Source organism: Diaphorina citri, unplaced genomic scaffold (assembly GCF_000475195.1).
Source record: "Diaphorina citri unplaced genomic scaffold, Diaci psyllid genome assembly version 1.1 scaffold127, whole genome shotgun sequence".
Taxonomy (NCBI): Eukaryota; Metazoa; Arthropoda; class Insecta; order Hemiptera; family Psyllidae; genus Diaphorina; species Diaphorina citri.
The window spans coordinates 130,877-145,860 of NW_007377564.1; the positions used below are offsets into that span (position 1 = coordinate 130,877).

The window sequence follows — 14,984 nt, forward strand, 5'->3', positions numbered from 1 at the left end:
ACCTATACATAATAAAATAATCTCATCAAGTAATCACTTTGTACATACGTAGGTAATAGGTACATACCTAAATATGTAGAGCTAAGGTCTTAAGGTCTTGAAAGCAAAAAGAGAAGGAAGACAGAAAGCCAGCCGTTCAGAGAATGAACCTAATCCGTTTCGGAAAAAATCCGCCCCGGACGGAAATCGAGCCCGCGAACTGGCACTCAATGCTTTGATAGAATTTCAATCAAGAGGAAAAAGTGTGCTGTTACAATAGTGTGTTGTTATAAATAAGTACCTACCTAAGCGCTTACAAGGCAGACCCTTCAATCTTAGGCTGGCACTCAATGCTTTGATAGAATTTCAATCAAGAGGAAAAAGTGTGCTGTTAGAATAGTGTGTTGTTATAAATAAGTACCTACCTATGTTCTAAATAACAAAATATTATGTTCCAAGTTCAACTTATCATTTTAACCCTTTCCATCGGTAAAATTCGAAAAGGATTTGGAATCCTCCTTATACTCGTACATAATATATAGTTTAGAAAGTAATAATCAAAGATTGATAACAAAATCTCCTAAGGGTTAATTCATAATCATCAAAGGGGTTATAGGTAGGTTACAACAAGTGTCAGATGAAATGCTACAACAAATGCCACAATACCAGTAAGTATTCATACGCATTGTCCGACTAGTTAGCTTGGAAGATAGCAGGGCGTATCCAGGATTTCCTCGAGGGTGGGGGGCTGAGAGTCCAAAAAGTAATGTAAGGGGGGGGCCTCCTCACCCCCCCCCTTAATACGGCCCTGGAAGATAGCGCACCTCTAGATGGTGGGTTGGATTTTCACCCGGGGCGAACATTATCCTAAACAAATAAGGTTCGTTCTCGGAACGACTGGCTTTCTCGTAGTCTGCCCTCCTTCTCTCTTCAATTTCAGGACGCTCTTTAATATTTTACGGAGTCTGAGATAAGAAAGGTATTCCTTTATCTCGGTGGTGGAATGATTAGGGAAACTTCCTGGAGCCCCAGAAATAATCCTTCCATGTTCAGGACAATAAGACATTAATTAATTGAAAACAATTAATTTAAAATATTTCACATTTCAGTATTTTTGTTTATTTTACGTCATATTATATAATTATGTTTTCCCCCGTACACCCTACTTTTACATATCACAGACTATCAAAAATATATCTACTACCTACAAATGTTCCTTTATACCTACTTATGTATTCCAGCGATTTCTTTGTCTGGTGTCAATCAAAGACATAATAAGTACATTGTATCAGTGCAGTGCTTCTTTGGATCCTCTGATGACTTATTAAAGACAAGAACTTTCGCTCAAGATCATGGGAAAACCATCTTTCCCCTGGGTAATTATTTTGTTTTAATCAAGTATGTAGTTATCTAAAATGAGTATAATCCTCTCAAGTATGGGCTAGAAGTATCAAAGTCGTTGATACCACCATAGTTATAATCTTCTGTATTGTCCGTTTCAATATCTTCATTATAATAGTTTGCACTCAGTAAGGAAAACCATCTTTCCCCTGGGTAATTATTTTGTTTTAATCAAGTATGTAGGTATCTAAAATGAGTATAATCCTCTCAAGTATGGGCTTGAAGTATCAAAGTCGTTGATACCACCATAGTTATAATCTTCTGTATTGTCCGTTTCAATATCTTCATTATAATAGTTTGCACTCAGTATTGAATTTATTAACCTCATTGTCTCCTCAGTGTCTTCAGGAACAGGATAGCTAGGTGTAGTTTGTGGTTGTTGAGAAGTTGTTTCAACTGATGTCTTCAAGGTAGTATCCTCGCTCAATCTATTTCTAATTGTACTACTAGAATTATAATGATAATTACTAATGTCATCATTGGACTTAATTATGACATTTGATATTTCTTCCTCCATATCAAAAAGTAGTGTTGTTAAGTCCTTTACCTCGCTCTCAGTTGATAACATTAACATTTCAGTGGAGTCCAAAATTCTATTGCTTAGGGTACTTGACTCTTCGGTCTGAGTAGTTTCTTCGATACTTTGTTTGGAGGACTCTTGTGTTAAATCGTTTACAGTTGATTCTAAGATAGCAGCATCTGTCGTAATATCATCAGTTATGGCTTCGCTATCAGTAAACTCTTTAACATCTTCAGATGTATTTGTTTCATTAGAATCGTTATAAACCAAAATTACAGTATCCATATTGCTATCATCTAGATCTGGGGTGATGGTTTCAGTTGTAGTGGAACTGACGTGTGTGCTACTCTCAGGATATGCCTCAGTTTCATAGACCTCACTAATCTCCTCTGGATCAGTTATATTTTCAGTAACGGTGCTTGTTGAGGTCTCTTCACTGCTAGTTTTATAATGACCATCGAAGAGGTGTCTGCTGTAGAGATCTTCATAATGAAATATACGATCCATATCGTATTCTTCTAGATTTTCTGTACTTGTAATAACATCTGTTGGTTTTGTAGAGGTTTCTACAGAGTTGGTTTTCAAATCGCTTACAGTAGTATCATGATTGCTAGTGTCTGGGACATACTCAGTATAAACTAGTACACTTTCTCTTGGAGGAAAAACATCAAATGGTTCCATTGGGGCCATTCTATCGCCAATTTGAGACCAAGTCTCAATTTTTTCTTCGTTATTGACGATACTGTCAGGATCTTTCCTGTCTTCGGATTCCATGTTTCTATTTTGTTCAATACTTTGTGTTTCTTCCATTGACTTATCTGTTGTCGTCTCCATGTTAAGGGGTAAGGGTAACCCGTCAGAATCATATTTTTCTTGATTATTTGAAAGTTTATATTCTACCGATGTATGATCTTCAGAGGCGGGAAAAAATCTAAAACTTGTTAGAGGAATGAATGGAATTTGGTTTTCCACTGGACGATAGTTTTGATACTTTCTCGCGTATTCACTTGGAATTTTTTCATTAAATAATGTTTCACCTATGCCATCATTACCATATGGTATAGATAATTGGTTTACTTTATCATCCTTATTGAGCTTCAAAGAAATCTTATCCAGCTCATTTATAACTTTTTTCCGAAGATTTTTGGCCATAAACAATTGTTTGTTGGCTTTTTGTAAAGCATACATAGCTCTCCAAATATTTTCGGGAACTTTTTCATCTGATTTCAACGAGTTTTCAATTCTAGTGTTTGGGTTATACATTTCATTCTCAATCTCATTTGACAATGAAAAATCTTCTCCAGACAGTTTGTCCTGTTCTTCTTCTGAATTCTTGACAATGTAATTCAATAAGTTTGCCATTGATCGGTCTTTGTCTTCGTCATTATGAATGTCAGAATCCTTTGGTTGAAACTCTCTGGAACTAGTGCTGGATACTTCACATTTCACCTCTTGTAGAGCTGAAAATCACAAAAAAGACAAGAAAAGCGAGTTAATAATAGGCAAGTAGGTACCTATATGTAAAGATTCATCAAAATTTCCACTAATACCTATGCACCTACCTACGCAAGGACCTTAAAATGAAGATGAACCAGAAAATATCTAATTAATTTAATTTTAATGTAGGTACCTACATAATAATATTCTGATTATGCACACTTAATAATTATGATTCATATTGTTAAGTCAGCATGTTTTCCAGGTACTGGATATTCTGACTTACATTTATACAAAATTTGCTGACTGAGATAGAAAGTAGAACAATGCGAGCGATGGTCGGATGGACATGACTTTGAAATTGTTTTTATTTATGAATAGGTATACTTAGGTACGAGGGAAGGATGTTTTTATCTAAATATGCTTGTGTTCTGTAATTGATGCCATCGGTATTTACACAAGTGTCCTCACGAGGCTGAAGGCACCCCGTCTCCTAAGCATAGAGCGGAAAAAAATCGGCCGTCCCGGTAATCGAACCCGAGACCTCCGACCTCCGGTGTAAAATCTTTGTGTGATAACTGCTCGATTATGGAGGATGGTAGTTGAATAAATTTACTATTATGATGGTCTCAGATGGACAGACCGTGACATCAGAGAGAGTAGTTAAAGAACGACAACTTTTCGATTATTTAAACAGTAAAAATATATTATGGTAATTTATTAAACGTTTTTAGAAGGTACCTATAGAGTCTAAAGTATGGGTAATTTATGTACAATAGAAATCAACTAAGAAATTATTCAATGTAAATAACTGTAGGTAATTAGTAATTACCTAGATAGGTGTCTGTACATAGATAAAATAAAGGCAGAAAAGTTTGAAATCTCTTATAACCAAGCTTAAAGTCCATTTTGGTAAAGAGATCGCGGAGTGTTTTGAAAAGGTGTTCTGATTATGCGGGTACAATAGGTTAGGAACAATAAAATTCATATTAATAAGTCAATTAATAAATACTACTTGTTAGCTAGAAATTATTTTTGCTAACTCACCTGATGGATAAACACATTTCTGATAGTTAAAGTGACATATGTTGTCAAATCTGAATCGTGCTCCTTTAGGAATCCCCAAGGATAATAACTCAGGGTTATCAGTCTGAAAGATGGCACAGACTGGATGTAGATATGGAATTTCACTGTAAGAACAGCTGTCGAACATCCATGATGGACATTTTTCAGTAGGGAAACTCCATATAACGGGGAGTAGACCTGCAAAACAATAAAACATACTTATGAGCTGAAAGGCATGAAGACAGAAGTTAGATCTGTTATTTAAATAATAGATAGTCAGCCAGCTTGGAAGGCAGCGCGTCTACCTTGTTGGTGCGAGGTTGCGGGTTCGATTACCGGCTGGGCGGATTCGCGGATTTTATCCTAAACAGATAAGGTTCTCGGAATGGCTGGCTTTCTCCTATCCTGTCTTCCTTTGCTTTCGAGAGGTCCTATCGTATTAGCTATTATAGTTTTCTCTATCGAAATGTTATGTACCTATCATAATATTTTAATAAGTACCTAATAATAATAATAATAATAATAACACATCAAATCAAATCAAAATGGGCCCAGTACATCAACGTTTTCGGTGCAGATCTGCCTAGGTACATAACTTCTATTCACCATGAAGGAATGAAGCATGACTGCATGAACGCGTTCATTTACCACGGGTAAATTTGCCTGCGTAGAGACAGCGCTGTACATAGGCCTAACAAATTTAGGACGATTTCATTGTGGATTTTCAACATATTTACCTAATGAAATTTACCTTTGTTATCAAATTGATCTTTACTCCCAGTATGGCTGAACGAACAAGCTGAGCCCGTCCCTCCGGGAATTTTTTAGCCCGTAGTTAAATTGTGGTTAAAGAATACCCCAAAAAACAGTTTTTTTTCTGTACAATATTTGCACCACCATTTTCGTGTTCCTGGTAAAAAGACCTCTAATTTGATATATAGGTCGACTAGGTTTGGATAAGTCCTTCTATGGGGACAGACAGAGTGACAGACAGACGACACCGAAGCGAATACAATTTATTACTATCGTATTTATTTATTTTTTTTTTTATTTATAATAAATATAAATAAAAAAAAGAAGTAAAAGCCGACGAAGGTCAGAGTGGCAATGTAAACCTATGTCTAAAATTTAATCATCGATTTAAAAAAAAAAAAAGAGGTTTAATAGAGGGAACTCTAACTGTTAGGGTCTTATCGTCCTGAAATCAAAGAGAGAAGAACGACAGGCTAGGAGAAAGCCAGCCGTTCCGAGAACGTACCTTATCCCTTCAGGATAAAATCCGAACCGGGGGGGAATCGAACTCGCGACCTGGCGCTAACAAGAAAGACGCTCTACCTACAAAGCTAACTATACTGACACCCTGTTCTTCTCCATTTCCTAAAGCCTTCAATCATGCAAAAAAAAAAAAAAAAAAAAAAAAAAAAAAAAAAAAAAAAAAAAAAAAAAAAAAAATTTTTTTTTAAAATGGAAGTGTTGAACGTCTGCTCTCAGTCGAAAACTTACTAATGAGATGTGGAGAGGAAAATCAAAGTAACTTTGCCTGTGGCAGTGATATGGTGCGATATAGATAAGTACATATATTATGTAGACAGCTTTCTCACTTAGTTAGGGAGCTAGGTGTTCGGAACCAAAGGTATTTACCGCTGTACCGCCTGTATAAAATAAGAACCTAACTAGGTAATCTGTAAAATTTATCGTCTACTTTTCTACCGAAGCATTTTAAAGATATTATCTCCCTATAGTTAGTAGGAGGTAGGTACCTATACATAATAAAATAATCTCATCAAGTAATCACTTTGTACATACGTAGGTAATAGGTACATACCTAAATATGTAGAGCTAAGGTCTTAAGGTCTTGAAAGCAAAAAGAGAAGGAAGACAGAAAGCCAGCCGTTCAGAGAATGAACCTAATCCGTTTCGGAAAAAATCCGCCCCGGACGGAAATCGAGCCCGCGAACTGGCACTCAATGCTTTGATAGAATTTCAATCAAGAGGAAAAAGTGTGCTGTTAGAATAGTGTGTTGTTATAAATAAGTACCTACCTATGTTCTAAATAACAAAATATTATGTTCCAAGTTCAACTTATCATTTTAACCCTTTCCATCGGTAAAATTCGAAAAGGATTTGGAATCCTCCTTATACTCGTACATATAGTTTAGAAAGTAATAATCAAAGATTGATAACAAAATCTCCTAAGGGTTAATTCATAATCATCAAAGGGGTTATAGGTAGGTTATAAAGTTTAGAAAGTACCTAATAATCAAAGATTGATAACAAAATCTCCTAAGGGTTAATTCATAATCATCAAAGGGGTTATAGGTAGGTTATACTTAGGTAGGGGTTATCACGCCAAAAGTTTTGATGATGGAAATAATGAAATTTCCCATTCACGTGCACTTTCCAAGAAAATAATGAAAAATACAATTTCATTGCGTACATGTAAAGTACCTAACTAGAAGAATTTGGACTTCTTTGAAATAAGATAAGAAGGAACAAGAAAATATTTCAAAGTCCTTGTTCGACTTTTTCTACGTTTTGAATAAATTCCAAACCCACACTCTTTTTGCTGACGAATCTGATTGCTGAGTAACCTTACCAGTGAGCTTAGCAGTAGTACAGCAGCTACCAGCTTATTCATGAGGGAGTACCTAACTAGAAGAATTTGGACTTCTTTGAAATAAGATAAGAAGGAACAAGAAAATATTTCAAAGTTCTTGTTCGACTTTTTCTACGTTTTCAATAAATTCCAAACCCACTCTTTTTGCTGACGAATCTGATTGCTGAGTAACCTTACCAGTGAGCTTAGCAGTAGTACAGCAGCTACCAGCTTATTCATGAGGGGTTGCCGACTTTTCTCGGAAACACTCGATCTGAGTGATAGTAATATCAGGAAGGGGTAACTCTTTGGCGAATGCAGGATTAAACCCCCATCAGTAAAAACCTTAGGCCAGTCACTCACTATCAGGTGTACCTGTCAGGTCTACCTGATAGTGAGTGGCTGGCCTTAGCACTTGTACAGCGACGTCTGACCCCTACGACCCCTATCGAACTGTAACTCCTTGTTTCCTAGAATTCCTTTTGCGTGAGAACATGCACTTGATTTTTCGCGGATAGCTGAGATTTCATTTTGTCAAGTTGCCAGAATTTCAACAAGATTTTCAATGAGTGTCGTCATACACATATCAAGTCTTGGTAGTACCAGGCAATGTGGTTCCACAGCCCACACATATCGGTAGGTAAGGTTGACAGAATCATATAAACGTAACCGTCACTACAGAGAAACCCCAAACTACTTTGAGTCAGAAAGTCAGCAAGGATATTGAAAAGTTATCCACGGGTTAATGTCCCCATTATAGGATTACATAACTGCCACACTTAATATGTACCTAACTAGAAGAATTTGGACTTCTTTGAAATAAGATAAGAAGGAACAAGAAAATATTTCAAAGTTCTTGTTCGACTTTTTCTACGTTTTCAATAAATTCCAAACCCACTCTTTTTGCTGACGAATCTGATTGCTGAGTAACCTTACCAGTGAGCTTAGCAGTAGTACAGCAGCTACCAGCTTATTCATCAGGGGTTGCTGACTTTTCCCTGGAAACACTCGGTCTGAGTGATAGTAATATCAGGAAGGGGTAGCTCTTTGGCGAATGGAGGATTAAACCCCCATCACTAAAAACCTTAGGCCAGTCACTCACTATGAGGTGTACCTGTCAGGTCTACCTGATAGTGAGTGGCTGGCCTTAGCACTTGTACAGCGACGTCTGACCCCTACGACCCCTATCGAACTATTTTGAGTGTTTGAATCATATAAACGTAACAGTCTCTACAGAGAAACCCCAAACTAGTTTGAGTCAGAAAGTCAGCAAGGATATTGAAAAGTTATCCACGGGTTAATGTCCCCATTATAGGATTACATAACTGCCACACTTAATAATTATGATTCATATTGTTAAGTCAGCATGTTTTCCAGGTACTGGATATTCTGACTTACATTTATACAAAATTTGCTGACTGAGATAGAAAGTAGAACAATGCGAGCGATGGTCGGATGGACATGACTTTGAAATTGTTTTTATTTATGAATAGGTATACTTAGGTACGAGGGAAGGATGTTTTTATCTAAATATGCTTGTGTTCTGTAATTGATGCCATCGGTATTTACACAAGTGTCCTCACGAGGCTGAAGGCACCCCGTCTCCTAAGCATAGAGCCGAAAAAAAAAATCGGCCGTCCCGGTAATCGAACCCGAGACCTCCGACCTCCGGTGTAAAATCTTTGTGTGATAACTGCTCGATTATGGAGGATGGTAGTTGAATAAATTTACTATTATGATGGTCTCAGATGGACAGACCGTGACATCAGAGAGAGTAGTTAAAGAACGACAACTTTTCGATTATTTAAACAGTAAAAATATATTATGGTAATTTATTAAACGTTTTTAGAAGGTACCTATAGAGTCTAAAGTATGGGTAATTTATGTACAATAGAAATCAACTAAGAAATTATTCAATGTAAATAACTGTAGGTAATTAGTAATTACCTAGATAGGTGTCTGTACATAGATAAAATAAAGGCAGAAAAGTTTGAAATCTCTTATAACCAAGCTTAAAGTCCATTTTGGTAAAGAGATCGCGGAGTGTTTTGAAAAGGTGTTATGCCGGTCACTCATGCTCAGACCATCTGACAGACAGTCTGAGTATTAGTGGTCGGCACAAGACTTTTAAATTGTAAGATACGATCTGCAATGTGTATAGGTATCTAATGGAGCTGTCAGTTTACAGTTTTCTTAGAATGGATCTATGGAAATGACAAATGATAAACCAAAGTATTTATTTGTACATAATTAGAAATGAATGGTTATTCACGGAATTTGTACAATAATGTAAAAAGCACTTAAATCTATCTGAGCACCAAACAATACAAGAACAGGTAAAGTTAACCACTATCAACAAGCACCTCCACTAGGCACTTAATTTGTTTGTCTTTCCAGGCATGTTCTCTATTTCTTTCCTCAATATTAATAGACACTCTCTATTTCTCATCCCAGGAGTCATACCAATCATCTTCACTCTCTGTCTCAATTTTCCTGTTGTTTAGTTTCTTGCTGCTGATAGGGTTGTACCTCCTGTTGTCCTCAATATATTCTGGTTTGATCTTGCTATCTCCTGCTACACTGTACCTTTTACTCAAGTCATTCCTTTCATTGTATCCCATCATGACGTAATTTTCTTTCCACTTTTGCTTTATATCACTTTCTTTTTCAAGTGTATAGTTCCGTCTGTCTCTCTCCTCCTCGTCATACATATTGTTCAGTTTATCATAACTTCCTCTCTCTACACTGTATTCTCTATTCTTTCTCCGTACGTCATCCATGCTATGATTTGCGTTCCCGTTCATCATTTTGTAGCCGTTACTTTTCCTGTGGTCTTATCTCTATCCTCCTCGTCATACATATTGTTCAGTTTATCATAGCTTCCTCTTTCTACACTATATTCTCTATTCTTTCTCCGTACGTCATCCATGCTATGATTTGCGTTCCCGTTCATCATTTTGTAGCCGTTACTTTTCCTGTGGTCTTGTCTCTATCCTCCTCATCATACATATTGTTCAGTTTATCATAGCTTCCTCTCTCTACACTGTATTCTCTATTCTTTCTCCGTACGTCATCCATGCTGTGATTTGCGTTCCCGTTCATCATTTTGTAGCCGTTACTTTTCCTGTGGTCTTCATCTTTCATGGTGTTATTGGTTTTTTGAACAAAGTCTCCGTTACGAATGCGTTCGATTTCTCTGGAAATTCTCTTTTGATCTTCAACTAGTTTCCGATCTGGTGTTTCACGTTGCAGAGTGGATGCTTTGTCCTTTTTGATCTGTTCATTGTTTTGTTTGGTGCCCGTCGGTATGTCTTTCTTGGATCTCTTATCCAAGTTGACATTCAGTTTCATGTCGTACATATCTTTTTCGATGAAACTTTCGCGGTTTTTTCGTCGTAAATCTTCGTTGACCTTCATGACATTGGTGTCCTCGGTGTCTGTTGTATAATCGCGATAATATCGTCTCACTTGTTCTCTTTTCACGAGAGGTTTCTCTATTTCATAAATATTACTGCTGATGGATTTCCTCTTCATTTCATTGTCAGGATCAGGTTTCTTATTTGAGCGTAGGCTGAAGTCGTTTCCTTTGACGTCTTTCCTCACTTTGAAGTCCGTGACCACAATACAGGATTCATCATCGTTATTGACCAGAGTGCTTTCTTTATCTTCGTCATAGTCAATGTTGATATCTTTCACATAGGTGAATGTCTTCTCATCCTTAGTGACATCCACTAGAGACCGATGTCTCCACAGACTCATACCCTCAAGGACATCGTCATTCTTGCGGAATTTCCACAGAGAGGATTTGGTTCGCTTTACAACACCTTTGTCTTTGAGCGCATCACTTTCTGGTTGAAGTGACATTTGTTTGGATAAAGGCTTCTTCAATGTACTTGAAGAGTTCCTGCAACAGAACCGAAAACAAAATTCCAATTTAGTAGGTAGGCAATTCCGCACTTACTAAAAAAGGCGGTGAAACATAAGAATATAGAGAGTCTACCTTTGGGCCTCGAAGTAATATTAACCTTGGTCCCAGGGCCCTAAGGTTGTGAGGGAGAGGTTGGGTTTTTAGTGGGTAGGGCTCGCTAGTATCGAGACAGAAATCCCACACTCCCCATATCAAAGGTTTGGCTTTTGATTTTGGGGGTCTTTCTAAGATTTTCCCACCTCTAAGCATTGAAAAATATTTATTAGGCTTCCCGGGAAACCCCCGAATATCAAGAATTCAAAGCTAGGCGGCGTGAAGGACACCCGACACAATACCTACATAGGACCTACATATGTATAACATATCAGAATGATGTAAGCAAGTGTGTTATCAACTTATCAGTAAATAACTATTAGGTACCCATACAATAGGGAAGTCGTCTTTTACCTCACAACAACTACATTTGTGTGGAAAATTTCAACTGATGCAAAATTTCATTGCGGGTTCGATTCCCGCCCAGTGACAGCGGGAATAGATGGGGTTCGTTATCGGAATTCGGATTGGCTGGCTTTTTCCTATCCTGTCCTGATTTTCTTCGATTTTTTTAAAGAAAAGACCTTCGCTGTTACGTTTTCCTCTATCAAACATTTAAATATGGTTGGCCTTTAGGTATTTTTGACAATACAAAAAAAAAGTATCAAGTAAGGTGTGACCAAACATAGTCGACCGTATCGATATCGATCGACGAGGTGAATCTATGTTGTCGAAACAATATGGACGGTTCAGTCGACAGCGATCGATACGCAATGGCCGGTCGATTACCTATGTGTGTGGACACTGGACAGTATGGACATACCTTTAGAATAAATTTTCCCTTCAGGCAGACTGACTCACCTGTTACAATCATCATCGGAGTAGTCCACAGGCGGGTCGTTGCCAAAGCCACTGTCGTTGCTACTGTGAAGGGAAGGAACCAGTGGCGGAGCTATCTGAGGTGGGGAGCCTCTGTCAATACTCAACGTAGAATTCCCGACTCGACGCTGAAAACGGGAAATTAAATTTGGTGAGAAGGGAAAAATTTCAATTTGGTGAGGAATTCCATGTACGTAAAGGCCCGTTTGTACATGTCATTCGGAAAAAATCGTGTCGTGTGTATGTGAGAACACTCTCATAATTAGGTTGCCTACAAGAACATTTTGTGTTCGGGAAAAAATCGTGTCGTGCTCTCAACCTTTTTGAAAGCGATACCGTCATACAAAAATGGATGGTAGGTAGTTTTGAACAAGAATTTATAGATTGTACATGTCATTCGGAAAAAAATCGTGTCGTGTGTATGTGAGAACACTCTCATAATTAGGTTGCCTACAAGAACATTTTGTGTTCGGGAAAAAATCGTGTCGTGCTCTCAACCTTTTTGAAAGCGATACCGTCATACAAAAATGGATGGTAGGTAGTTTTGAACAAGAATTTATAGACCGGGGCCCCTAAGGCCTTGGAACTTTCCTTTGATAATATAAAATACAGGGTGCAAATGAACAAAATACTTGGGTCAATTGGATTTCAAACAAAACTAAGTTGGTATAAGAAGTTACTTCTATCAAAATATACGTAAGGGGAAATGAGGTTTAATAATTTATTTCAGGCTAGAACTGGCACTGGGTAAATAACCCATACAATAGGGAAGTCGTCTTTTACCTCACAACAACTACATTTGTGTGGAAAATTTCAACTGATGCAAAATTTCATTGCGGGTTCGATTCCCGCCCAGTGACAGCGGGAATAGATGGGGTTCGTTATCGGAATTCGGATTGGCTGGCTTTTTCCTATCCTGTCCTGATTTTCTTCGATTTTTTTAAAGAAAAGACCTTCGCTGTTACGTTTTCCTCTATCAAACATTTAAATATGGTTGGCCTTTAGGTATTTTTGACAATACAAAAAAAAAGTATCAAGTAAGGTGTGACCAAACATAGTCGACCGTATCGATATCGATCGACGAGGTGAATCTATGTTGTCGAAACAATATGGACGGTTCAGTCGACAGCGATCGATACGCAATGGCCGGTCGATTACCTATGTGTGTGGACACTGGACAGTATGGACATACCTTTAGAATAAATTTTCCCTTCAGGCAGACTGACTCACCTGTTACAATCATCATCGGAGTAGTCCACAGGCGGGTCGTTGCCAAAGCCACTGTCGTTGCTACTGTGAAGAAACAATATGGACGGTACAGTCGACAGCGATCGATACTCGATAGCCGGTCGATTACCTATGTGTGGACACGGACAGTGTGGACATACCTTTAGAATAAATTTTCCTCTCAGGCAGACTGACTCACCTGTTACAATCATCATCGGAGTAGTCCACAGGCGGGTCGTTGCCTATCCTGTCCTGATTTTCTTCGATTTTTTAAAGAAAAGACCTCCGCTGTTACGTTTTCCTCTATCAAACATTTAAACATGGTTGGCCTTTAGGTATATATATTTTTGGCAATACAAAAAAAAAACGTATTAAGTAAGGTGTGACCAAACATAGTCGACCGTATCGATATCGATCGACGAGGTGAATCTGTGTTGTCGAAACAATATGGACGGTTCAGTCGACAGCGATCGATACGCAATGGCCGGTCGATTACCTATGTGTGGACACTGGACAGAGTGACATACCTTTAGAATAAATTTTCCCTTCAGGCAGACTGACTCACCTGTTACAATCATCATCGGAATAGTCCACAGGCGGGTCGTTGCCAAAGCCACTGTCGTTGCTACTGTGAAGGGAAGGAACCAGTGGCGGAGCTATCTGAGGTGGGGAGCCTCTGTCAATACTCAACGTAGAATTCCCGACTCGACGCTGAAAACGGGAAATTAAATTTGGTGAGAAGGGAAAAATTTCAATTTGGTGAGGAATTCCATGTACGTAAAGGCCCGTTCCTACTTGTCATTCGGAAAAAAAAATCGTGTCGTGTGTATGTGAGAACACTCTCATAATTAGGTTGCCTACAAGAACATTTTGTGTTCGGAAAAAAATCGTGTCGTGCTCTCAACCTTTTTGAAAGCGATACCGTCATACAAAAATGGATGGTAGGTAGTTTTGAACAAGAATTTATAGACCGGGCCCCTAAGGCCTTGGAACTTTCCTTTGATAACATAAAATACAGGGTGCAAATGAACAAAATACTTGGGTCAATTGGATTTCAAACAAAACTAAGTATAGGAAGTTACTTCTATCAAAATATACCTACGTAAGGGGAAATGAGGTTTAATAATTTATTTCAGGCTAGAGCTGGCACTGGTAGTTCTGATCTCTCTCTCTATCTCTGCAAACCACTGGCAAAAGGAACACTTTAGCCCTCTGCGGGCAATCTAAATGAAGTATTTGAATCCACCCGCACCCTAGCCTGAAATGTGTATAAGTGCAAGTCAACTTTAATCTACCTGGTATCTCAAACTATCACCAAACTTGGTTACAGGAGGGGGAGGGGGGGAAGTGGTAGGTCTTTTACCCGAAGCTGATCTTCTGTGAGATGGCGTCCTGTGGAAACAAAATATAGATGAAAGAATATTATTACATGGGCTTATTACTAGTCAGTTTCACAGTCACGTATGTACCTAAAGGTGTATCCAAACATAGTCGACCGCGTCGATCGACGAGGTGAAGAGGTGAATCTATGTTGTTGAGGCAGTGGCATGAAATTTCCAATCCTGAGCTGAAGCTAAGAACTTGGTTTTGCTAAATAACCTAGCTGTTCTAGGTCAGCCACTCACTATCAGGTAGACCTGACGACAGGTACACCTGATCAGGATTTCCTGATAGTGTGTGCGCTCATCAGGTATCAGGAAGACCTGACAGACGGGCCTTTTCAGTCGTGCTTGTCTACCTGATAGTGAGTGGCTGACCTTAGGAAGAAACCAACAAACTAGCCAACATCCGAGCTTATGGATAGGCACCTCAACCACCCTGTGAAGCAGAAACTTACTTTGATCTCCTTGTTGCTGACTGTGTTGCTGGCTTTGGAGTTGCTCTTGTGTTTCTTTCTCTGTTAGGTCTACCTGATAGTG

At 38.3% G+C, this 14,984-nt stretch overlaps 2 protein-coding genes across 2 annotated transcripts in view; both read right to left on the reverse strand.

Moving 5' to 3' along the window:
- Positions 1 to 1,066: 1,066 nt before the first annotated feature.
- On the reverse strand, positions 1,067 to 4,628 carry LOC103524922. Its single transcript, XM_017449801.2, has 3 exons — positions 4,385 to 4,628; positions 1,627 to 3,360; positions 1,067 to 1,448 (listed from the first exon to the last, which is right to left on the reverse strand). The coding sequence occupies exons 1-3, from the start codon at positions 4,617 to 4,619 to the stop codon at positions 1,390 to 1,392; spliced, it is 2,028 nt and encodes a 675-aa protein (XP_017305290.1). The 5' UTR covers positions 4,620 to 4,628; the 3' UTR covers positions 1,067 to 1,389.
- Positions 4,629 to 8,798: 4,170 nt separating this feature from the next.
- Positions 8,799 to 14,984, reverse strand: part of LOC103524929 — a 102,657-nt gene continuing 96,471 nt past the window's right edge. Inside the window, exons 11-17 of the mRNA XM_026820191.1 lie at positions 14,361 to 14,457; positions 13,631 to 13,776; positions 13,069 to 13,131; positions 11,821 to 12,036; positions 10,123 to 10,902; positions 9,837 to 9,973; positions 8,799 to 9,687 (exon numbers count right to left, since the gene is read on the reverse strand). Coding sequence (XP_026675992.1) covers positions 9,437 to 9,687; positions 9,837 to 9,973; positions 10,123 to 10,902; positions 11,821 to 12,036; positions 13,069 to 13,131; positions 13,631 to 13,776; positions 14,361 to 14,457 — 1,690 coding nt within the window. The 3' untranslated portion in view covers positions 8,799 to 9,436. The remainder of the gene's footprint in view (positions 9,688 to 9,836; positions 9,974 to 10,122; positions 10,903 to 11,820; positions 12,037 to 13,068; positions 13,132 to 13,630; positions 13,777 to 14,360; positions 14,458 to 14,984) is intronic.